At 36.0% G+C, this 21,845-nt stretch overlaps 1 protein-coding gene across 4 annotated transcripts in view; it reads right to left on the minus strand.

The window, feature by feature from the left end:
* LOC113066086 (double-stranded RNA-binding protein Staufen homolog 2) overlaps positions 1-21,845 on the minus strand; it is a 131,371-nt gene that overhangs the window by 93,629 nt on the left and 15,897 nt on the right. For all 4 annotated transcript variants that reach the window (XM_026237713.1, XM_026237712.1, XM_026237710.1 and 1 more), the window contains one exon: positions 4,946-5,105. In XM_026237713.1, the coding sequence (XP_026093498.1) occupies positions 4,946-5,105 (160 nt within the window). The remainder of the gene's footprint in view (positions 1-4,945; positions 5,106-21,845) is intronic.

Raw genomic sequence — 21,845 nt, forward strand, 5'->3', positions numbered from 1 at the left:
GATAAAAAATTTGTGCGTATTCACAGAAACGCGTCTCCGTGTGGACGGGGCCTTAGTTCTGATTCATATCTTATCAACTATAACAGGAGCTGCAATAGAACTCTTACACAACAGTGACAGTCTGTGAAGGTTTGTTCGAGTGCCCTTCTTAAACTGATCTGACTGGTCACAAGCTAAGTGTTGTAATGATCAAAAAACACAGAGATTTGGCTAATATATCAGTTTACACACTCGATTTTGGAGTTTAAAATGCACAAAAGAATTAAAACATTCACACAACTAAAGAGTTGACCAGATTTTGAGGAGCATTTCGACCAGGCTGTTCTTCCTCAGACTGCAAATACACCCAGACGTACTCCAAATACAGCACACTTTCTAAATAATGATTTCAATTGTGAGGACAGGAAAGGGATTGAAAAAAAAAACATCAAGATCGCACTCACAAAAGAGCAGCTTCTACTGAAGTACTACTTTTCTGACTGGAAGCTAAATTTATATTGGCTACAGAATTTTATTTTAGTTATATTTTTTGCTATGATTCTTCCATGCCTTTTAACATTTTACCTGTATAGTTATTAAATGATTGTATAGTGTAAAGCTAACGTCAAAAAAATAAAATAAACATATTAATAACAACTTTTATATTATTGTTGGTGTCATCAGCTTATAATGCATAATAAATAACGTAATAATTCTGGAGCACAGTTGTAGAAATATTACAAACCCGATTCCAAAAAAGTTGGGACACTGTACAAATTGTGAATAAAAACAGAATGCAATGATGTGGAAGTTTCAAATTTCAAAATTTTATTCAGAATACAACATAATTGACATATCAAATGTGAATAATAAATAAACATTTTAAATTTCATGGCATCAACACATCTCAAAAAAGTTGGGACAAAGCCATGTTTACCACTCAGGGCATCCCCTCTTCTTTTATAAAAGTCTGCAAATGTCTGGGGACTGAGGAGACAAGCTGCTCTAGTTTAAGAATAGGAATGTTGTCCCATTCTTGTCTAATACAGGTACTACTTCTAGTTGCTCAACTGTCTTAGGTCTTCTTTGTTGCATCTTCCTCTTTATGATGTGCCAAATGTTTCCTAAGGGTGAAAGATCTGGACTGCAGGCTGGCCATTTCAGTACCCGGATCCTTCTTCTATGCAGCCATGATGTTGTAATTGATGCAGTATGTGGTCTGGCATTGTCATGTTGGAAATTGCAAGCTGTTCCCTGAAAGAGAGGATGTCTGGATGGGAGCATATGTTGTTCTAGAACTTGGATATACCTTTCAGCATTGATGGTGCGTTTCCAGATGTGTAAGCTGCCCATGCCACACACACTCATGCAACCCCATACCATCAGAGATGGAGGCTTCTGAACTGAGCACTGATAACAGCTTGGGTTGTCCTTGTCCTCTTTAGTGCGGATGACATGGCGTCCCAGTTTTCCAAAAATAACTTCAAATTTTGATTCATCTGACCACAGAACAGTTTTCCACTTTGCCACAGTCCATTTTAAATGAGCCTCGGCAGAGAGAAAACACCTGTGCTTCTGGATCATGTTTAGATAGCTTCTTTTTTGACCTATAGAGTTTTAGCCGGCAATGGCGAATGGCAAGGTGGATTGTGTTCACCAACAATGTTTTCTGGAAGTATTCCTGAGCCCATGTTGTGATTTCCATTACAGTAGCATTCCTGTATCTGATGCAGTCCCGTCTAAGGGCTCCGAAGATCACAAGCATCCAGTATGGTTTTTAGGCCTTGACCCTTACGCACAGAGATTGTTCCAGATTCTGAATCTTTGGATGATATTATGCACTGTAGATGATGATAACTTCAAACTCTTTGCAATTTTTCTCTGAAAAAACTCCTTTCTGATATTGCACCACTAGTTTTCGGCGCAGCATTGGGGGAATTGGTGATCCTCTGCCCATCTTGACTTCTGAAAGACATTGCCACTCTGAGAGGCTCTTTTTATACCCAATCATGTTGTCAATTGACCTAATAAGTTGCAAGTACATTCAACTTTTCCGGCCCCTTATTGCTACCTGTCCCAATTTTTTTGGAATGTGTAGCTCTCATGAAATCCAAAATGAGCCCATATTTGGCATGATATTTCAAAATGTCTCACTTTCAACATATGATATGTTATCAATCACCTTTATTTATATAGTGCTTTAAACAAAACACATTGCCACATGCAAATGTTATCTATATTCTATTGTGAATAAAATATAAGTTTATGATATTTGTAAATTATTCCATTCCTTTTTTTTTACTCACAATTTGTACAGTGTCCCAACTTTTTTGGAATCGGGTTTGTAGTTACTGAGAGCCTCCCACAGCTATCTGGTCCTTATAAAATTCAGTCGAGAAAACTATGCTATTGAGTTGTCTTTGCTAAACATACGAGAGAGAAAGAGAGAGAGAGAGAGAGAAAAACGCCCCCTAAAAAAACTTCAATTATTTTGACATCCTTGATTTTAACACAGCATTTTGTTTATTTTTAATACACATGTGTTTTATGTATCAACAACATCTGAATCTATCAGGTTGAGCCTCAGGTTTTTTTAGAATCTAAAATAAGAAGCCATTAGTGACTGATATAAAACAAATGCCTTACAAACATCTGCTGAATAGGGCAAATTGAAAATCAACATTTCTGATGGATTAATCATCCACTTCTCTTTGAAAACCCCTCAAATCCGCCTTTCTGTCAGCACGTCTTCATCTGAGAGATTTCCTGCTTACAGTGTGCGGTCACTGAGCACCGTTCCCATGACAACCAGAGGACGGACCCCGTCACTTGGTCTTGAACAGGACTGAGGAGCTTCCTGAGGTCAGTTTACTAACCATTCAGAGCTGTGCTTACTGTACATACTGCGACCTTGTTTATTCCCTCCACAACTCTGGCATGTGCTCATTTGCCTGTTAGCACATGGTAAACAATTGGCTTTGTGAGTTTATGAGCATGTTGAAGGGAAGCAAAACATTGTGTACTTGACAATAAAAATCAGCTGAGCCACAAACACCAACTCTCATTCCCTAATAATGGTGCAAACGGCCTTATTTATATTCACAGAAAAGTCTGCAACAAAAAGTTGCTCTTATTATTTAAATGTAGATAAATCTGGATTATTCTAAGCAAAGACAGTAAAGATTATGAATTTCAATATGGTCTCAGACTCTATTACAGTAAAAATATATATATATATATATATTGTGAAATATTATTACAATATAAAATAACTGTTTTCTATTTTAAAATGTTCGTGCAATTTATTACTGTGATTCAAAGCTGTATTCTTAGCAGTCATTACTCTATTCTTTAGTAATATGGTCCTCAAGAAAAATAATATAATTATCATCAATGTTAAAACCAGTTGTGCTGTGTAATATCTATTCAGGGTTCTTTAATGAATGGAAAGTTCAAAAGAACAGCATTTATTTGAAACAGAAGTCTTTTGTAATATAAGTGACATTCATTATTGTTACATTCAACAACATAAGTTACCTTTTTTTATACGTGTTTAAAAGTTTACAATGCACATAAATTTGCTCTTATTCTCATTCTGGTCATTAAATCTGTATACTTCTAAATGAGGGATCAAGTACACATAATTAGTGATTTAAGATGTGCGCACAAATATGTGTGAATGAAACCTATTGTGTGTGTGTTTGTTCGTGTGAGCATAATACTCATCCTCGAGGTTTGAGATATGGTACAAGAGTGCGGAGACATGCAGACGAACACGGTTTTGCCCTGAGGTGTGCACAGGTATGGTGTATCAATTTGTAAAGCAATACACGGAAGAAGCGTCTGACAAAGCCCTCATTATGGAGACAGAAGAGGGACACGACTATACAGGAGAGGCGCCACTGCAGTTTAAATAACATTGGTCAATGTCAGGAATTTGGGGCACAAGGTAATATGATTTCCGGTGGGAGAAATTAGTATTTTGTAGGAGGACCTGAAGCTACGTTCAAACATAGCTAGATATTGCGATCATTGACAGATGATGAGGAAACAAGGACAGTTGTGTCTTCTTAAATATCATAAGCCTTAATATCACTTTTACCTGACATCAGGTTATGAATATGCAGAGCATGAACAGAAAACTGACACATAAAATGTCCCAGACTATTAGTGAAAATACTATAAAATCACATATATGTGATCTATATGTGATCTATATATATATATATATATATATATATATATATATATATATATATATATATATATAAATTGTTTAATGGATTTTATAATAATATCCATTACAAATTAGACATTTTTAATGATAAATTCTAAGACAGAATATTTATATTTCTTATTCGGCTATTTTTTTTTTTTTTTTTTTAAATGGTCTCAGATTTTATATCTGGAAAAATATCAAAAACTGTTTGGTAAACAACATAAGATTTTTATTTTTTTTCAATTATCATAAGTATGTACACTCAAAATTCAAAATTTATTTAGTTTTTTTTATGTTTTCGAATGTCTCTTATACTCACAAAGGCTGAATTTAAATAAAAAATACAGTAAAACAATTATATTATTATATAGTATTACAAATTAAAATATTTTTTTTATTATTTTTATTATTTTAATATGTTTTTAACTGAAATGGCAAGTTGAATATTAAGCAGCCATTATGCCAGACTTTAGTCACATTATCCTTCAGAAATCATACTAATATGATAGTAAGATTTTGATAGCTAAGAAACATATTTTATGTATTATAATGAATCTTGAAAACAGTTGTGCTGCTGGATATGTTTGTGAAAATAAATGTTTTCAGGATACAGGATGAGATCACTTTTGATCATTTTAATGCATCCTTGCTGAATACAAGTATTATGAAATAATGAAATTAAAAAAAGGTTTGATTGCATGGCTTTTCAGTGTGTGTTCAGTAAGGAGGGACAGTTGTGAAGGTTACCTGAGGTGGTCTCTCTGGAATGGGTTCGTTCTTCAGGGCTTGAAGGGCTTTCATGGCTGCACTGTGTCGGGCAGCTTGGCGAGTCCGCCCCTCTCCGATAAACTCGTTGTTCCCCACTGTCAGCTGCACATAAAATACCTTAGGCACTGGGTAATGGTACCTAGGTTTGGGAGAGGGCCAAGAGACAGAGAAGGAAAGGTTGAGTCAAAGAGAAAAAAGCAGGTAAAAGGAAAAAAAGCCCTTTGATTTATAAGAGGATTATCTTATCGAAACTTGGCAGTTTTATCCCTGTGCAAACTCAAGAATGGAAACAACAGACACTAGAAAAGCAACCAGGAGATGAATTGAACATGCCGGCTGCTAATTGGAAGGAATGACGGGAAAAACATGACTTGTGGTGATAGAGAAGCAATAAAATAAAAATAAGGATTTGTTTTTCCATCCATGCTATCAAGTTTAAGAGGTCATATGATGCGATTTAGAGTTTTCCTTTCTCTTTGGAGTGTTAAAAGCAGATTTTGCATAGATAAGATCCCTGAAGGTACAGAGAATAGAGTCTTAAACCAAAGAAATATTCTTTATCAAAGTTAAGACTCTGCCACGACCCCACATGTATACGTTAAGGATCATAGACTGTATAAAAACATGGACGTAGTGTCTGTGACGTCACCCGTAGGATTCCAAAAAGTGTTTTTGAAGCTCAAAGTGGGCAGAGGTGGCCGTTGCCATCTTGGCAGCATGTCAGCACGATTCACTCCCGGATAATCGAAAATGGGCAAAGAGGCGGGAGCTGGTTGCTCAAACCACGCCCACCTATCTTGACAGTGGTGACAGCAGCAGCACACACCACACACTTAATTATGCATAACTTTAAGGCTTAAAAAAAAAATAAACAGAGTTATAAAAAAAAAAAAAAAAGTACTCCCATCACAGTTGTCATGAAGGGGAAAATTTGCTATATAGACCAAAATCATTTTTTGAACCAGGCTGTCAACGTTTTTTCTGCTGTGAAGTTGGAAATATTACCATGGGGAGTCTATAGGATTGTGTCCCTTCTGCAGCCAGCCTCTAGTGGCCAGTTGACAAATTACAGTTTAAGTCACTTACTTGTTGACTTCACAGAGAGGTTGCCGTTTGGTCACGATGTGGGAATATTTGCGTAATGTCACCCAAAAGTTCACGCAAAGAAAGATGGCGTGGTTTCAGTAACCGCAGTTAATGTTGAAGCAGTCAGGGAGATGCTGTGTGTTTCTAGGCCAAAGCAAAAGCACTTTATTTGGCCTTCTGAAAGTAGATGCATTTAGGAATCTTTAAGATTACTTACAACAGAACAGCAACGCATTATATGGACGACTGTTTCGTGAACCTAGGAGAGGAGGTCAATCTGACTTTGCTACAACAATCTGGCGCTTCTGAATCAGCTACTGTAAGTATGTTTTGTTATTAGTTTAAGTATTTGCTATTGACTGTTCAAATGTGGAGTTTTACATGTTGTGTGTGTGCACGCATGCGTGTGAGAGAGAGAGAGAGAGAGAGAGAGAGAGAGAGAGAGAGATGGTCAAACAGTGGAGTCAGCTGTCTTAACCTTCTGTGGCTTGTGTACTGCAAACACATACAAGCTTCATCACTGTGTCTGTCACGCGACTCTGTTCCTCTTTCAGGCTTGAACTGATGGTAAAACTAAGGACATTATTAACGGTCTTTAGATTTATTTTGAAAGAAGAAGGTCGCGATTATGGAAAGGGGCGTTACATTTGCTCGCGATGCTTGCGATGTTCAGCCAATCACAATGGACTGGGTCAGTTGGCCAATCAGAGCAGACTTTGAATGTCAGAAGGAGCCACTTTGTAGAAAACAATGTGTTTGAGAGAGGCGGGGCATAGAGGACCTACAATAATGTACAATATTTACAAATATATATATATGTTTTTTGAACATTGAAGCATGTCAACATATTTTGAATAATGATCTGTAAAAAAAAATCATAATATGACCCCTTTAAATATATGAGGCATACAACAATATTACAATATCAGCAGATACAATAAGCCAATAATGATCATAATAATAAAAATGTATGTCATTGCCAAGAACCAATAAATGGCACACAAAAATACAATTCTATGAATATTAAATTCCTTACAATTTTGTCTAAATAAATAATATAAAAAACTGTAAAAAGTAAAATAAATTTTTCACAAATGTTTCAAACCGTGGAGTGATTTAAAGTGAATTTAAGCACCGCAATATTATACCACTACTTAAAATGCTTCTACTTTTAGTATTTAATAACGTTTTTTTAAAATACATAAAAAAACTTCAAATCTAATTTTTTTCAAATTCTATTCTTAAACAATATCAATAAGACATAATTCTTCAGCTGACTTTTGTTTTAAATAACTCAAAATTTCCAGGTTTAAAAAATAACTTGACATGTGATCTAGACTCTGTATAAGGATACATATAAATCAACTAGCTAAATGAGAAAACTGATCTTTAGAAGTTTGAAGAGTATGTAAAAATTATTATTCAGTATGAAAAACTGACATTTATTTTGAGATTTGCTACTTACCAGTGTTATTAAATCAGTGTTTTAAACTTTAACTTTAAGTCAGCAACTGATGACAGCAGGGGCAATCTAAATGTAAAAGTAAGATAAGTGAGCATTCACAATACTGACCAATACATACTCAATACTCAAGAAATAAATAAAAACAGCATGAGATGTGATGCATCCGTCTGAACGTTCATGACTGTAGCGACAGTGCTTTAAAGGAAATTCATCGAAACTGTTTGCATTCCAAGTAAAGCACGGCTAAAAACAAATCTAAACTATTTAGAAAACGGACTAGTCTGTTTTCGGACAGTTAGTAGAGCATCGAGAGCCATTCTTTCTATGCATGCAGCTGTATCGGACATTATTATGTACCCCCTTCACTCCGCTGTCACTGAGCTCCAATGAAGTAAGTGTCTAAAGACACAAAGGCTGATGGGAGTGGTGTACAAAGCTTTAAAACAACTAGAGAAAAGACAGATTTATTTCTGAGGCGGTACCCGAACAATATTGGTAGAGTAATAAATGGTGAAATTAAAGGGCCCTTCTTCCATGGGGTCAATGACATAACAATGAGTTGGTGAAATAATGACTCCCATTGGCTCCAAGCGAAGGAGCCCGGAACAAAAGCGGCTTCACATATATCCAGCTTTCTTTATCTTAACTTTGGCTCACCCATGCAGGGCTGTCAGGCGGCTGTTCAGTGGGCAGATTTAAGGGTCTGTTTGCACTTTAAGGCCTTTATGAGGAACGCTACTGACTGACCCAGCGTCAGCTCGCCCCCTTCCCTCGTCGGAGAGAACCCATTCACACTCCTCTGCAGCATCTGGGGACCAAACCGTGCTAAAAAGTAGCTGCTGCTTTCCAAAATCATCACGCTCTCACAGTTTTAGCTCTTATCAGCAACTGGGGGATTAAAAATACATCAGCAACATTCATGAACAAGGTCAAAAGGTGTTGGACGTTAAGAAATGCTTAGAATCAGATGCTGGAACTAAATGGTACTCTTTTTACTTCCATAACTTGATGTGCTTCCGAGTGAAACAGGTTATTCAATTGAAAAATTTAGGGCATGACTTGATTTTATCCATCAGAAATCACTTGCAAATACACTACCAAAAAGACTAGGGTCGGTACGATTTATTTTTAATTTATTTTTATTTTTTTCTGAAAGAAATCAGTTATGCTCACCGAGGTAGCATTTGTGTTTTAAAATATAATTTATACCTTTGATGCAAAGCTGTCACATGATCCTTACTGATACACTGATTTTGTGATTAAGAAACATTTCTTATTTGATAGTATTTCTTATTATCAATGCTGAAAAAATGTATATTGATATTTTTGTGGAAACTGAAGTTTTTCAGGATTCTTTGATGAAAGTTCAGAAGGCGTTTATTTAAAATATAAATCTTTTTTTTTTTGACATTATAAAAGCCACTGCTCTCACTTTTGATCAATTTAATGCATCCATGCTGAATAAAAATACTAAATATATACAAAAAAAGCAAACTTTTGAACAGCTGCGTACATCCCATTACAAATGAGTTGATGAACAGCTGACTTAACATAAAATGCACCAGTTGAAAGAGGCCAAAGGTTTTTTTATTATTAATTTTTTCAAGCAGAATATTCTAGTTAATTTGAGGTGAAAGTTTGCAGGCAGAATACAGCATCATTGGCCAATGACTATGCTAAACGCTTTCATGATTGTTTAAACTTGAACAGAGAAAAGTCTAAAACTGAAACAGACATGTGCAGTGTACTGAATTATACTGAACTAAGGGTCATTTGATCTACATATACTTTTCCATAAATGTTCCAGTTATTTCGTTTCAGTTAATAGAGAACTTCCATTTCATTGTAGGGCTCGTGATATTAAGTTTGATACCAATTGAAGCCATCTGGGAGATGTTGAAGTCAAAGCCCATGCCAAAGCCACCAGGAAAGAAGAAAAGATAGTGTTACATGCCTTATAATGAAATGCAGAACTATATTCCTGCCCAATAAAATTGTATCATAATAATCCCACAACGACTGAGTAACTACTACAACCATATAAATCAGCAATGTGGGTCTCTAAAACAGTAAATATATCTGCATTTAATTCTTGCAATAATTGGTTCAGCACAAACCTTATATTTCAAATCATATTTTGAAAATCCAATAAATAAAAGCATGTGTTAAACATGGAGAAATTTTTTTGAAATAAAATCAAACGTTTACTTTAAAACAAATTGTCCTTAAACTTATAATGTTATATATGAGAATTATAACTAAATATGATAATTTAGCATGTGCTTGTGGTGTTGTTTCAGTTCTGCACCATAAATGTATCTACTGGGCTTTTAATGATAATTTTATTGACAATTAAAAGCATGAGTTAAAGGGATACTTTCCCAAAATGAAACTTTTGTCATTAATCACTTACCCCCATGTCGTTCCAAATCCGTAAAAGCTTCGTTCTTCTTCAGAACACAATTTAAGATATTTTGGATGAAAACCGGGAGGCTTGTTTCTGTCCCATAGAACAAGGCTGACACAGAAGAGTGTACGCTGCCTGCATTCAGCGGATATTCTCCAGAATGGCACTTCGGTGATGCGGAGAGACACAGAGGAGAGAAATTATTGAATAAAGTGATTTTTTTTTTCGCATACAAAAAGTATTGTTGTTGCTTCATGATGTTACGGCTGAACCACTGATGGCAGATGGACTATTCGGATGATGTCTTTCATACTTTTCTGGACCTTGACAGTGTATTTTACTTGGCAGTCAATGGGACAGTCACAATCCTCCTGGTTTTCATCCAAAATTATCTTAAATTGTGTTCCGAAGGTGGGTTTGAAACAACATTGTTGACTGTGATTAATGACAAAATTTTCATTTTGGGGTGAAGTAACCCTTTAATTATGGATTTGATTTTTATTTTGACATTTTATTTCATTTAGCAAGGCAACATTTCAAATTTGTGTTTTTCATCTAATATTTACATTTGAAGAAATACAATAAATAACGCAAATTACAAATATGCAGTAGAAAGTGCTTTTACATTATATTCTTAAACAATATTTATTAGAAATATTTATTCATCCGGTAACTGTTCTTTGTTTTAAATAACTTAAAATGCTACGAATTTGTTTATTTTCAGGCTTAAAAAAAGACTCGTGAGAAACAAAGGATCGGCACACCCCTACTTTCAATGTGGTCTCAGACTCTGTATATGGATAAATATACCAAAAGTAATTCGTTAAATTAGATACATTTTCATTTTTCATCTCATACTAATATATGTATAAATAAAAATACAAATAAAATAATAAAACATTATTTCATGATAATTTAGAACGCGCTTGTGTTGTCGTTTCAGTTCAGCATCATAAATGTGTCTACCGGCTTTTTATGGTAATTTCTTTCTTGATTGCACAAACTGAGTGGGAGGTTTTGTCTATAGTTTTTTAATGTTTGTAAAATTATTCCAGCACATGTGTGATCGGAGCCACATCGCTGTGCCAGCATACTGCATGTCTCCTTTCTGCTCCAACAGTGATTCTGCCTTTCTCTCCCAGAATTCCAAGGGGTTCTGCGCTCGGCTGACCACAGCCCCTCTGAAGGAGGCGGAGCCTGCCCTTGCATGTCAAGTGTGGTCCCAGACGCTTGGAGGAAATGCCAAGTGCAACATGGGACCCAGCCAGGATGTTGGGGCGGTCGATTTTCTGGTTACAGGTGCAGGCAGGGTTTCTGTGGCCCCGACTCGAAGGAGGTCCCTTTGTGCAACGTGGGAAAGTCGTTGCTGACACACTCTGAGCCACATTAGACCCAATAATCTATCAGCACACACACCAGCCAGGACTGTCTGGTCTGCATTAGAAAGGAACACAAGCCAAAGCGGGAACACCTAGTGAGAGGACAGGGAGAGAAACCCACTGGAAGGCAAACATTAGTGTTGTCTTTTATTTATGCGTGTGAATGTGGCCGCCTGAAGACAGTATGAGAGAACCGAGGGAGAAGGGATGATGAAAAGAGACAGGGAATGACTCAATAAAATGAAAACTCACAGTGAATGAGTATCAAAAAGACTTTGAAGATGTGGTTTCACCAGAACAGCTAATTTACTAAATGAATCAGCGGGCACTGACTTAAACCTATTGAGCCACAATCAAGAAGACATGGTTGTGACATTTATAAGGAATAGTTCACCCAAAAATGTGAAAAATGTGTTTTGGTGGAACACACAAAAAAAAATGAAGACAGCCATGATCATTTGCTTGTAATTTTTCAGTTGAACTGTGAAGTCATTTTTTTTTTCTTGAGCACTATTTTACAGTGAAATAAAATGAATATGAATATTTTAATTTACTATTATTATTATTAATCCAAACTGATGTCATATTGTACTATAGTGATGTATAATCACGCACAAATTTTGTCCTACAAGCACAACAAATCTGGATTTAAAACAAAAGCATGTTAAATTGCAGTTTTATTAGAAAAACAACCAGAATGAGATTTGCGTCCCAATTTTGAAGAGTGTTTCAAGTGTTTTTGTCCATACAATTAATGTCATTGGGGTTTAAAACAGCATTAACTTGTTTGGACAATGAAACGATGAAATGAAATAACATAGCAGCAAGCAGCAATTTAAGGGCCAATAGGTGGCGCTGTTATTAGATAAGTGTGGTGTGGTCAGTGTGAGGTGGCAATAGCCCACACAAAGTTTGCTGTCAATATGTCAAAGCCTTACAGAGATACAGCCTCAGATGTAGCCTTACATCAAATCAAACCATCCAGGATGAGCTCGATAAAGTAGATTTTTCGAAATATTGAAAAAACTGCGAAAAATCTTGACCTGTAGAATTTTACATTTTGGTGTCCATTCGACTCGGCATGAAACAAGAAACAATTCTGTCTACTCTAAACTTTACGGTTCAAAAGTTAATAGCATAAACATACTGTAAGTGCAACTTTGGACAGTCAAAATAGCTCAAAGTATCTCAAAGTAGCTTATTTTGTGTTCCAAAAAAGCTTGGACTGACATGAGGGTTTTGAGTAAATTATGATTTTTTGTTTTGTTTTTGTTTTTTACATTTTCTTTAAGACCTTTAAGACTTAATGAGTCATAGTACTACTATCCAAAGAACTTGACATATATATCAGGAATCAGCAACCTAATACTAACTCAGCATTTAGATGACATTTCCAAGTTTTTAATAGACCTATTTGTGAAAGCAGATTACACTTCCCAGCAAGCCATCTTAATTGATCCTTGGTTTCAAAGAAAACATCAAATGGAAAACAGCCATCATTTAGATTTCCATTCCAAAGAACTGCTCTGTACTTTGTCAATTCAAATGAAATAGTCACACATTCATGTAAGGCCATCTCAACCAATCAACTGTTATTTAGGAAGAAAGCAATTACACATCACAAAGTGACAGATGTTACGTAAAAACTCAACCAGTTAAAAAATTAGCATTTGATTCGTGACTAGCGATGCTAATCGATGTGCAATACTACTCCATCAAGTTTCATTCACATAACTACGAGTAATGGATCATCCCAAACACACCATTTTGTAACAAAAGCTCATGTATCCTTTCATAAACAAGACTAGACTCCCTTCCTGTAGTTATTCAAGCACAAATCCACCTCAACTCCCTCAGGAGGAGGCTCACACCCAAATCTCGAGCGGCGTTCCTTAAAACAGATGTTGGATTATGTTTCACCATTGGCCAGCATGTATTGGCGATCTTCACTACAGTTTTAGAAGCTGTGAAAAATGTCATCGGGTATGGTTTTGATGAATGAAGCATTTGGGGCTGCATATCATCATCAATGTATTATATCCAGAAACTATGCAGGCATAGCATGATAGCAACTATAACAATGGCAGCGACATGTTGCCAAACTTCAGACCATTTGTGCGAGAAGAGATAAGCAATAAACCTGACAACCAGGGAAGAAATGGACAAATCTCCTGAATTTTTGTAAAAATTACTTTCTAAATAGGGTGAATGAAGGCCAAAGCATTCTTTGGCTTTTACTGTATGTGTATACTAGGGTTTGCGTACATTGCACATGTCGTAAACACTTGCCCACAGCCCATTGTTTCACAGTCAAGTCAATTTTATTTAGCACTTTTGATAATACACTTAATTTCAAAACAGCTTTACAGAAAATCATGATGTTAATGCTTACAATTTCTTATATATTTGTCTTATAGTCACATTTAACCACGATAGATAGATAGATAATAGATAGATTTGAGTGTGCGCGATTTCTAAATCGCTTTTTAGCATGATTTTCTGCAGCCCCGACCTCCCGCAGTATGTTATCTGAACCAATCAGGATGCAGTGCGCCTAAGTGTAGCGCGAGAACAGAGCAGACTGGGCATATGCCTAACTCCAGGTTCACACACACTGTCTGTGATAAATAGTCTTTTTTTTTTTTTCGAGGTCATGTTAACGGAACAGAACGTTCACACTGAACGCGGTAAAAGATGAGAACAGAAAAGGTTATAAATAGAAAGGTGCGAATAGATTTAATATCTTGCGCGTGAGCACAGAGAGAGTTGTGAGTGCACAGGACACAGGTTGAGCGAGAGGAGACATGTTGGAAGGAAGCATATATCTGATCATTATACAGTCTATGATCTGAGCACGCGCATCTGGTTTTGTTAACAGAGCAAAGGAAATCTGCGTGCGAGCCAGTGATGCGCAGGTTGATCCAAAATGAGCGGGTGACTGTTGTCGCCTGCAGTTACCCGCGGTTATGAGTCATTCAAAAATATTTTTAATGATATTTGGGTCACGGCCGGTCGGGTCATAGTACTAGACACATTTTTGAAATACATAGGCCTACACTTTATTGGCTGAATAACTGGCATGAAGATGACGCACGAGCTCAGTCTGCACGTAGAGATGGAGGCGACAAAGAAGACTGCATGGGGAGCAACGTCACTGTTTTTGGTAAAACATGATTTTGACGACTTCATTAAGTTTTGTTTTATAGAAAACTTTTTTTTTAAGATTTTCGTTTTGTATAAATTGTATATTAATTTTGATCAATGTTTTATCAATCAGTTGCCCGATTTAATAAATAAGAAGCAAATATATAGCCTACAATGTAATAAGGCGCCGGCACGATCACACTTGCATTGCATGTGAACTAAACTCAGCGTGTGCCTCACAGATTTGAGAAATATAGGCTATATATTACAGACAGCTTGAAATGTCTAATTTTAAACGAAAACATTCAAACGAAAACAAACGGGCTACTCTCTGATGATTTAATCCATATGAAATGTGCATTTTTCTCTGGCGTTCATGGCAAGTCTGCATTGTCAACTTCATCTTTGCAGCGACACAGAAAATACCAGTTTATTACTAAACTATTAAATGATTCCTTGCATATTTTCGAACCAGCAGGCCATTCTGGGTTGAGCGAAACCCCACGGAATGAGCGAGCGGATCGGGATATTCAGAAATGCGCTCTCCGCTCACGAGCTTTGATCGGAACAAACCCGAGCCTCAATGTCTGCTGACCTTGCAGAAACATACAAATAGACATAGCCAGAATAGACTATTTTAGTACAATTTATGATCTTACTGACGATTTTTTATAATTCTTGACAAAATTATAATATATTACGTTTTTTTTTTTTTGCCTAGTTAGTTTTGCCTACGTTCCTATAGCCCAATGATGCTACGATGAGCATTTACTGCTTTTTAAAAAAGCTGGTCAGGAAGCGGGTCGGGTACAACATATTATATTTGTATTTTTTTGGCCCGAGTTGCGGGCGGGTTAGTTGAAAATGTCGGTCGTGTGCGGGTTATTAATACATTGACCCGCGCATCACTGGTGCGAGTGGATAGATTCGCGCTCGCGCATGATTTTAATGTGCTTTCCACTCTGCTCTTACATGATGACATTTTATTTCACATGTCATTGTGTTTGCGTTAGCTATCATGTTGAGTTATTTTGTTTCGGTTCTACCTCTATAGCGACACCAACTCTATAGTGGTTTGCTCGAGCATTGCAATTATTTTATATTTACTAGAATTCAACCTTTCCCCAAGTCATTTTTGCGTCTGTCCTGTTCGTGGTATATTATTTATTTATTTGTGACATAAAGAGTTGCAAGACCACGAACGTGCGCAGCTAAGAGGGAACATTGCTCGCAACTCTAGTTTGAAGTACAAAGACATTTTTACCGCCTGTAACTTCCAGAAAGAAACACTGTAGAACAAAAGATTAAACTTTCTAGAATGCATGCGTTGAATGGCTGCGTTTGCATCTACTATCAAATGGAATATACTTTGATTACCTTGCTAAACTGCACACTAAGCATCAGCATCAAAACTGAAGTATACTTCGGGCTTTAGCGGAAAGAACTGCCTGGGGGTGTTTTCAAGATGGCCACCAAGTGAACTGGCTAGCTGTACAGGGACTTTATGTAAACACAGAAGAAACGGATAGACTGGGTCTTGACTACTGATCAGTCACCTGGACAGGCTTTTTAACAGCCAGGCAATGTTCCAGACTATCTCTCTTTCTCATCATTGATTGATCATCAGTGTGTTGCTAACCTAAAGTAAGAGCTAGCTGCACATGCTGGGCCTCTGATGACTTCAATCTATCTCTTGCCATTTAACTGCTAACAGGAGGCCTCGACTGCAGTTTTGTTACCCTTTACATTGACATAGATACACATCACTTGTGAATTTTCAGCATTGAGGACCGAACACCCCATGAGGATTAAAGAAAAAGTGTATAAAATGCTTACAGGTGTTACAACTTTTCCAGCTGTATGATGAAACAGTCTGGGGTCTCTCCAGTCAGGTGCCTGAATAAAACTAATGGACAATAAATGGTGTCCTTTCTAACCACTGAAACAACAGCATACAATCAATGGCAATGATAATCTAAAGTGAGATTGAGATCATTTTGCATGACCTTTATAGTCATACTGAAAGGATGGAAACATGAACATTAAAACTGTGAACTCAATGTGAACAAACAAGTAAAGATTGTATCAGTCAATCAGTCACTCTGCACCACCTCTGCTTCATTACAGTTTGCACATTTGTTTTATTCTTGTTGTTTTTTTTTTCAAACGCTGATCTGCCTTCAAACACCTGGTAAAAGAGTCGTGCGATAACGTGCGTCATCACTACCACACACCCTTATGGCATAAGTTCTGTATTTTGTTCACACAAGGCTCGTTCTGGGACTGAACCTGGCAATGTAACTAGTGTTACTATGTTACCGGAATCAATCCCAGGTCATGTTTGCGTTCATACAGAAGGCGATCCGGCAATGTTCCGGCAATTTTCCGGGTCCAAAGTGCAGCGTGAAAGGGGCTAGTGAGTCACTGAATCATTAATTTAACTGATTTGTTCAAAGAGCAGATTCATTCAATAAAGAAACACCATCATGTGTGTTGCTCAAAGACACAAAACAGTGTTGTGATCTTTGTTTGAATCTATTTTTGTTTTGAGCAGAAACGGCAACATTGTCTCTAAAATATAAGTCACTTAGTGTTAACTTTATTAAACTTGTATAAAATCAATAGTATATGTGTTATAAACTACATTTAAAAGCTTGATCAGTCACATAAAAGTAATCAGAATGCAGCTACTTATTTCTTTGTTACTCACTGACAAGTGAATGTCCCCTTTAAATAACATGACAATCTGTCCTCTTAAGAAGTGAATGACTTGATTCAGCATTTCGACACTTCTGTAAGGATGCGTTAAATTCAGCAAACTGGTTTAGTAAAGAATGTATTGATCTTGTAAATTAGCAAATTTTACGATACCAATATTTAAAAAAAGGGCCATTAAAGTTTTATGTGAACAACAAACTTATCCTTTAACAATGCAATGGCGCAAAAACACACACCTTTTGTACTGATTTCGCTGCATGATTTCTCGACTGCAACTAATACCGCCTTAATAAAATATAGATTTTGTGCACTTTTGAACTTAGCTTTATTGCAAGTAAAATAATTAAATAAATAAAAAAATTGTTACCTTTCTAAATCACTGACAAAACCCATCAACACACTGACAATTGTGTTGTTGAGTGCTCCAAACATTCTGGCAGCAATTGACAGCGCTCTGATCCAGTGGCATACAGGCATCGTCAGATTGATAGTACTCTAGCCAGTGATGTTGGGGGATCCAGTGGGGGCAGCAATCATATTTCAGGGTGGCCATGTCACTCTTTATCAAGACTGCTAAAATGTAGTGCCTTTGTCTTCTCAGGTGTGAATCCCATTATGCAGGGATAATTATGATGGGATACTCCCATTTTTCTACACAAAAAGTGTCTTAGAAAATTGTAATCAATATTTTGTTTTCTGTGAATAAGTAAGATGATTTTCACATAATTTTAAAGCAAAAACTCTAGACTTCAAGATCCAGGTTCTCAAAAGTCTTGTGTTTTATGGCCTTTATGGCTCACTGATTTCAACATTTTAGTTTTTCACTATGCACGCACAAACATTGTTTTCTCAATCACACAATCACATACATACATGCATGCTGCTCACATATTATTGCAAACCAGTTTGTGTTAATTACAATGTTATTAAACTTTAACCATTAAAATGTACAACTGAAAAAAGCACAAATGTCAGGGTATGTCAAAACTTCTCCAGTCCCCAAAACACCCTCGGACCCCAGAGGATAAAAAAAAAAAAGCCCTTAAAAGCCAGATATGCCTTTGGGATGACAGCTAACACCAAATTCCTCTGGAGTGCGTGTTATGGTTCCTGTTGCTAACATGAGATTAGAAAGATCTCTGCAGTTTAATCAGTGGGTTTCCCCTGTTTCATCACTTCAGAAATGCAGCGGCAAGTCAAATTCTGATCCTCCCCGATTCTTCACGACTGATTTAAAATGACACACTGGCTTATTAAGACTGTATTTGCACATCTTGAGATTTAACTGGACTTCAGGTCCTTCTCATTTGCACAAAGAGGTGGTGGTTGATGTAACTCTATATGAAACTCTTCAGATAAGACCAGGAGCCCTTAGTGTCAGTCCATTTACTGTAGCAATTTTGGCACTTCGGTTTTAAGCTGGACTGATGCCCGGCACAGCTGCTTGTGTCCTCATTAATGGCATTAGTATAAACGCTAGTAGATTATTGTTTTAATTAAGACGTAAGCAACTGCTGTGATCGCAACATTTACAACTTTCAAATGAAATTTATTGGAAGACTTTTATCTGCAATTGTGATACCAAGATCTACTTGCACAAAATTATGCAAGACAATGCAGGTGTTGTGGGTGGTTGATAGGACATATTAAGGGGTTTTGAGTGGTTTCAGAAACTTGCTATACGGTTGCTAGGGTGTTATGGATAGTTTCCAATTTTATTATCCAAGCAGCAAAATAATGTAGGGGGGAAACTATTTGGTAACTACCCTAATACATAGTATAATTTACAAAATATGAACAAACATATCATTATACTGTAAATAAATGATTTGCAGTATAATGAGTCAGTCAAAAAGATTGACAAAATCCTGATTTGCAAATAAATTACTCTTATGAATGGTTCTGTTTTAATGAGATTGTCGAAAACATTCACAAAATCCTAATTCTTGAAGAAACGAATCATATGAAAAGTTTCGTTTTAATCAATAAGCCAAAAAGATGTCCTGCGAACAAGATTCACTGAACACCCTCAAACTCACTTGCGAGTGAGTGGTTTGAATCAGTTTGAGTCACTCAGTTAGTAAATTCCAAGAATTCATTAGTGACTCCCTCAGTCAAATGCAAGTCATGTCTGTTGTTACGTCTGATTTAAAATGAAGATTTGTTGCAATGAATGGTATTCCGAAACAAAATTTCACCAAAATGAAAAAATAAAGATTTTGGCGGCTGCCCACCCCTAACAAATATGACTCGGCTGCCCACCCCAAACAAATATGACTCCAAACCTTTTTATTTATTCAACATGTTATTTTAAATTGTGTATATTTTTACACATACAGTACCGAACAAAGGTTTGGATACGTTACTATTTTTTATGTTTTTGAAAGAAGTCTATTAGGGTCATCAAGCCTACGTTTACTTCATCAAAAATACAGGAAAATAAAATATTGTCAGATATTACAATTTAAAATAATGGTTTTCTATTTTACTAGACTTTAATATAATATATTTCTGTGATGTAAAGCTGAATTTTGATCAGTCATTACTTCAGTCTTCAATGTGACATGATCCTTCAGAATTTTTTTTTTTTCATAAATCTTTTTTTTTGGGGGGGGGTTTTGATGATCAAAAAGTTTTTAAAAAATGTAAAAATCTTTTATAACAATATAAGTCTTTGCCATCACTTCTCATCAATTTTAAAAATTTTTGCTGAATATTACGTTTTTTTCTGTATTTTCGATCAAATAAAAGCAACATAACAGACTTCCTTTAAACAGTAAAAATAGTAATGTGTACAAACTGGAAATCTCTTTTTTATTTGTTAATTATGTTATTATATCAGCAATATAATAATAATAATTATTATTATTATTATTTTGTAATAATTTTGTAATCATATTTTGTCAGTAATTTATTCAAAGTTCCAAAATACCACTTAAGTGCCAGGAAATGGACATCAATGCTTTTATATATATATATATATATATATATATATATATATATATATATATATATATATATATATATATATATATATATATATATATATATATATATATATATGTATATATATATATATTTTTTTTATTATTATTATTATTTTTTTTCTAGTTGGGTTTCGGCAGGATTTCTTCCTCCCATGTAATCAATACTGACCACAGATATTGTAATAGTATTAATATTGCATTGTTTCACATTTGAAAATCAAAGGGAAGTGAGAGAGATGATCACTAAGAGAAGTTAATTTCTACTTAGTTGAAACTGAAATTAACAGCAGTGTTAGAGCAGTAAAGTAACCATCAGCAAAAATTAGAAGATACACACATCTTAAGTACTTTATAAAAAAATTAAAAAAATTGTTCATACGCCATGTCTGTGCATGTCAACGGCACTCACGCTCTTTCAAGAAATGAAGCTGATCGACAGAAAAAGTTAAGAATTAAGAATAAATTGCAATCAGTCCAAAATAGATGATGACAACTCACACACCTGCATTAAAGGTGCTGTAGGGAACTTTTGTAAAAAAATATTTTTTACATATTTATTAAACCTGTCATTATGTCCTGACAGTAGAATATGAGACAGATAATCTGTGAAAAAAATCAAGCTCCTCTGTCTCCTCCCAGTGGTCCTATTGCCATTTGCAGAAAATACATCGCTCCCGGTAACAAATAACCAATCAGAGCTGCGGTCCGTAACTTTGTTTGTGTTCAAAATGTAGAAAAATGTATATAATAAGCGAGTACACCATGAATCCATTTTCCAAACCGTGTTTTTGGCTTGTCCTGAATCACTAGGGTACACCTATAATAAGTGTTTATATTCGGACTATTTTAGATTGCTTCGGGGATACCGCGGCGGAGTAACCCAGTACCTTTGTGATTCTTCATAGACATAAACAGAGAGAAGTAGTTCCGGCTACGATGTTCTTCCGCAAGACGCAAGCAGTTCTGTTTATTAACCGCTAGAGCGTCAAAAGTTCCCTACCGCAGCTTTAAGAGCTGTACTTCTTTGCGTACCCGCTTTGAAACAGCAACATTAATTGGTTTAACTGACGATTCAACTTAAGTGTGTTATGGTTATGGAGGCCCTGCCTCAAAGCTTGGGGCCCTTTGAAATTGCCTGCTCTGCCTACAGGCAGCAACAGCCTGTGTGTGTGTGTGTGTGTGTGTGTGTGTGTGTGTGTGTATATATAGATTATTTTTTTTAATTCAAAATATAATCCACATTTTATTTTAAAAGCCAACGGCTCATTGATTTTTAATTTATAGTACTATAATGTTTATTTTATTGAAGTTAATGGTTTCACAATAATTGCTTTACTGTATACAGGTTGAATGTTTACCATGAGAGATCAAAACATACAGAAGGACAGATCCCATGGGAGACACACCTGTGTGGCTATGTAAGCACCTGGATCCAAACAGAAGAGAAACACACTGTATGACTCAAAGACAAGCAGCTGTCCTCTGACTGTAAGCCTCAAAGCATTAATGACTCACCCCAAACAAAACAATGCCACCATCAAAAAAAAAAAAAAAAAAAAAGCATTTTCATAACAGCTCCTCCTCTGTGTGAAGGGAGGCCCATGACTTGAGCAACAACAGGGAGGGCCGCAGCAGAGTCCTCCAAAACACACATTTCCAACAAACACCCCACACCTCATCATTTAGAGGAAAT

Source organism: Carassius auratus, chromosome 49, assembly GCF_003368295.1.
Source record: "Carassius auratus strain Wakin chromosome 49, ASM336829v1, whole genome shotgun sequence".
Taxonomy (NCBI): domain Eukaryota; kingdom Metazoa; phylum Chordata; class Actinopteri; order Cypriniformes; family Cyprinidae; genus Carassius; species Carassius auratus.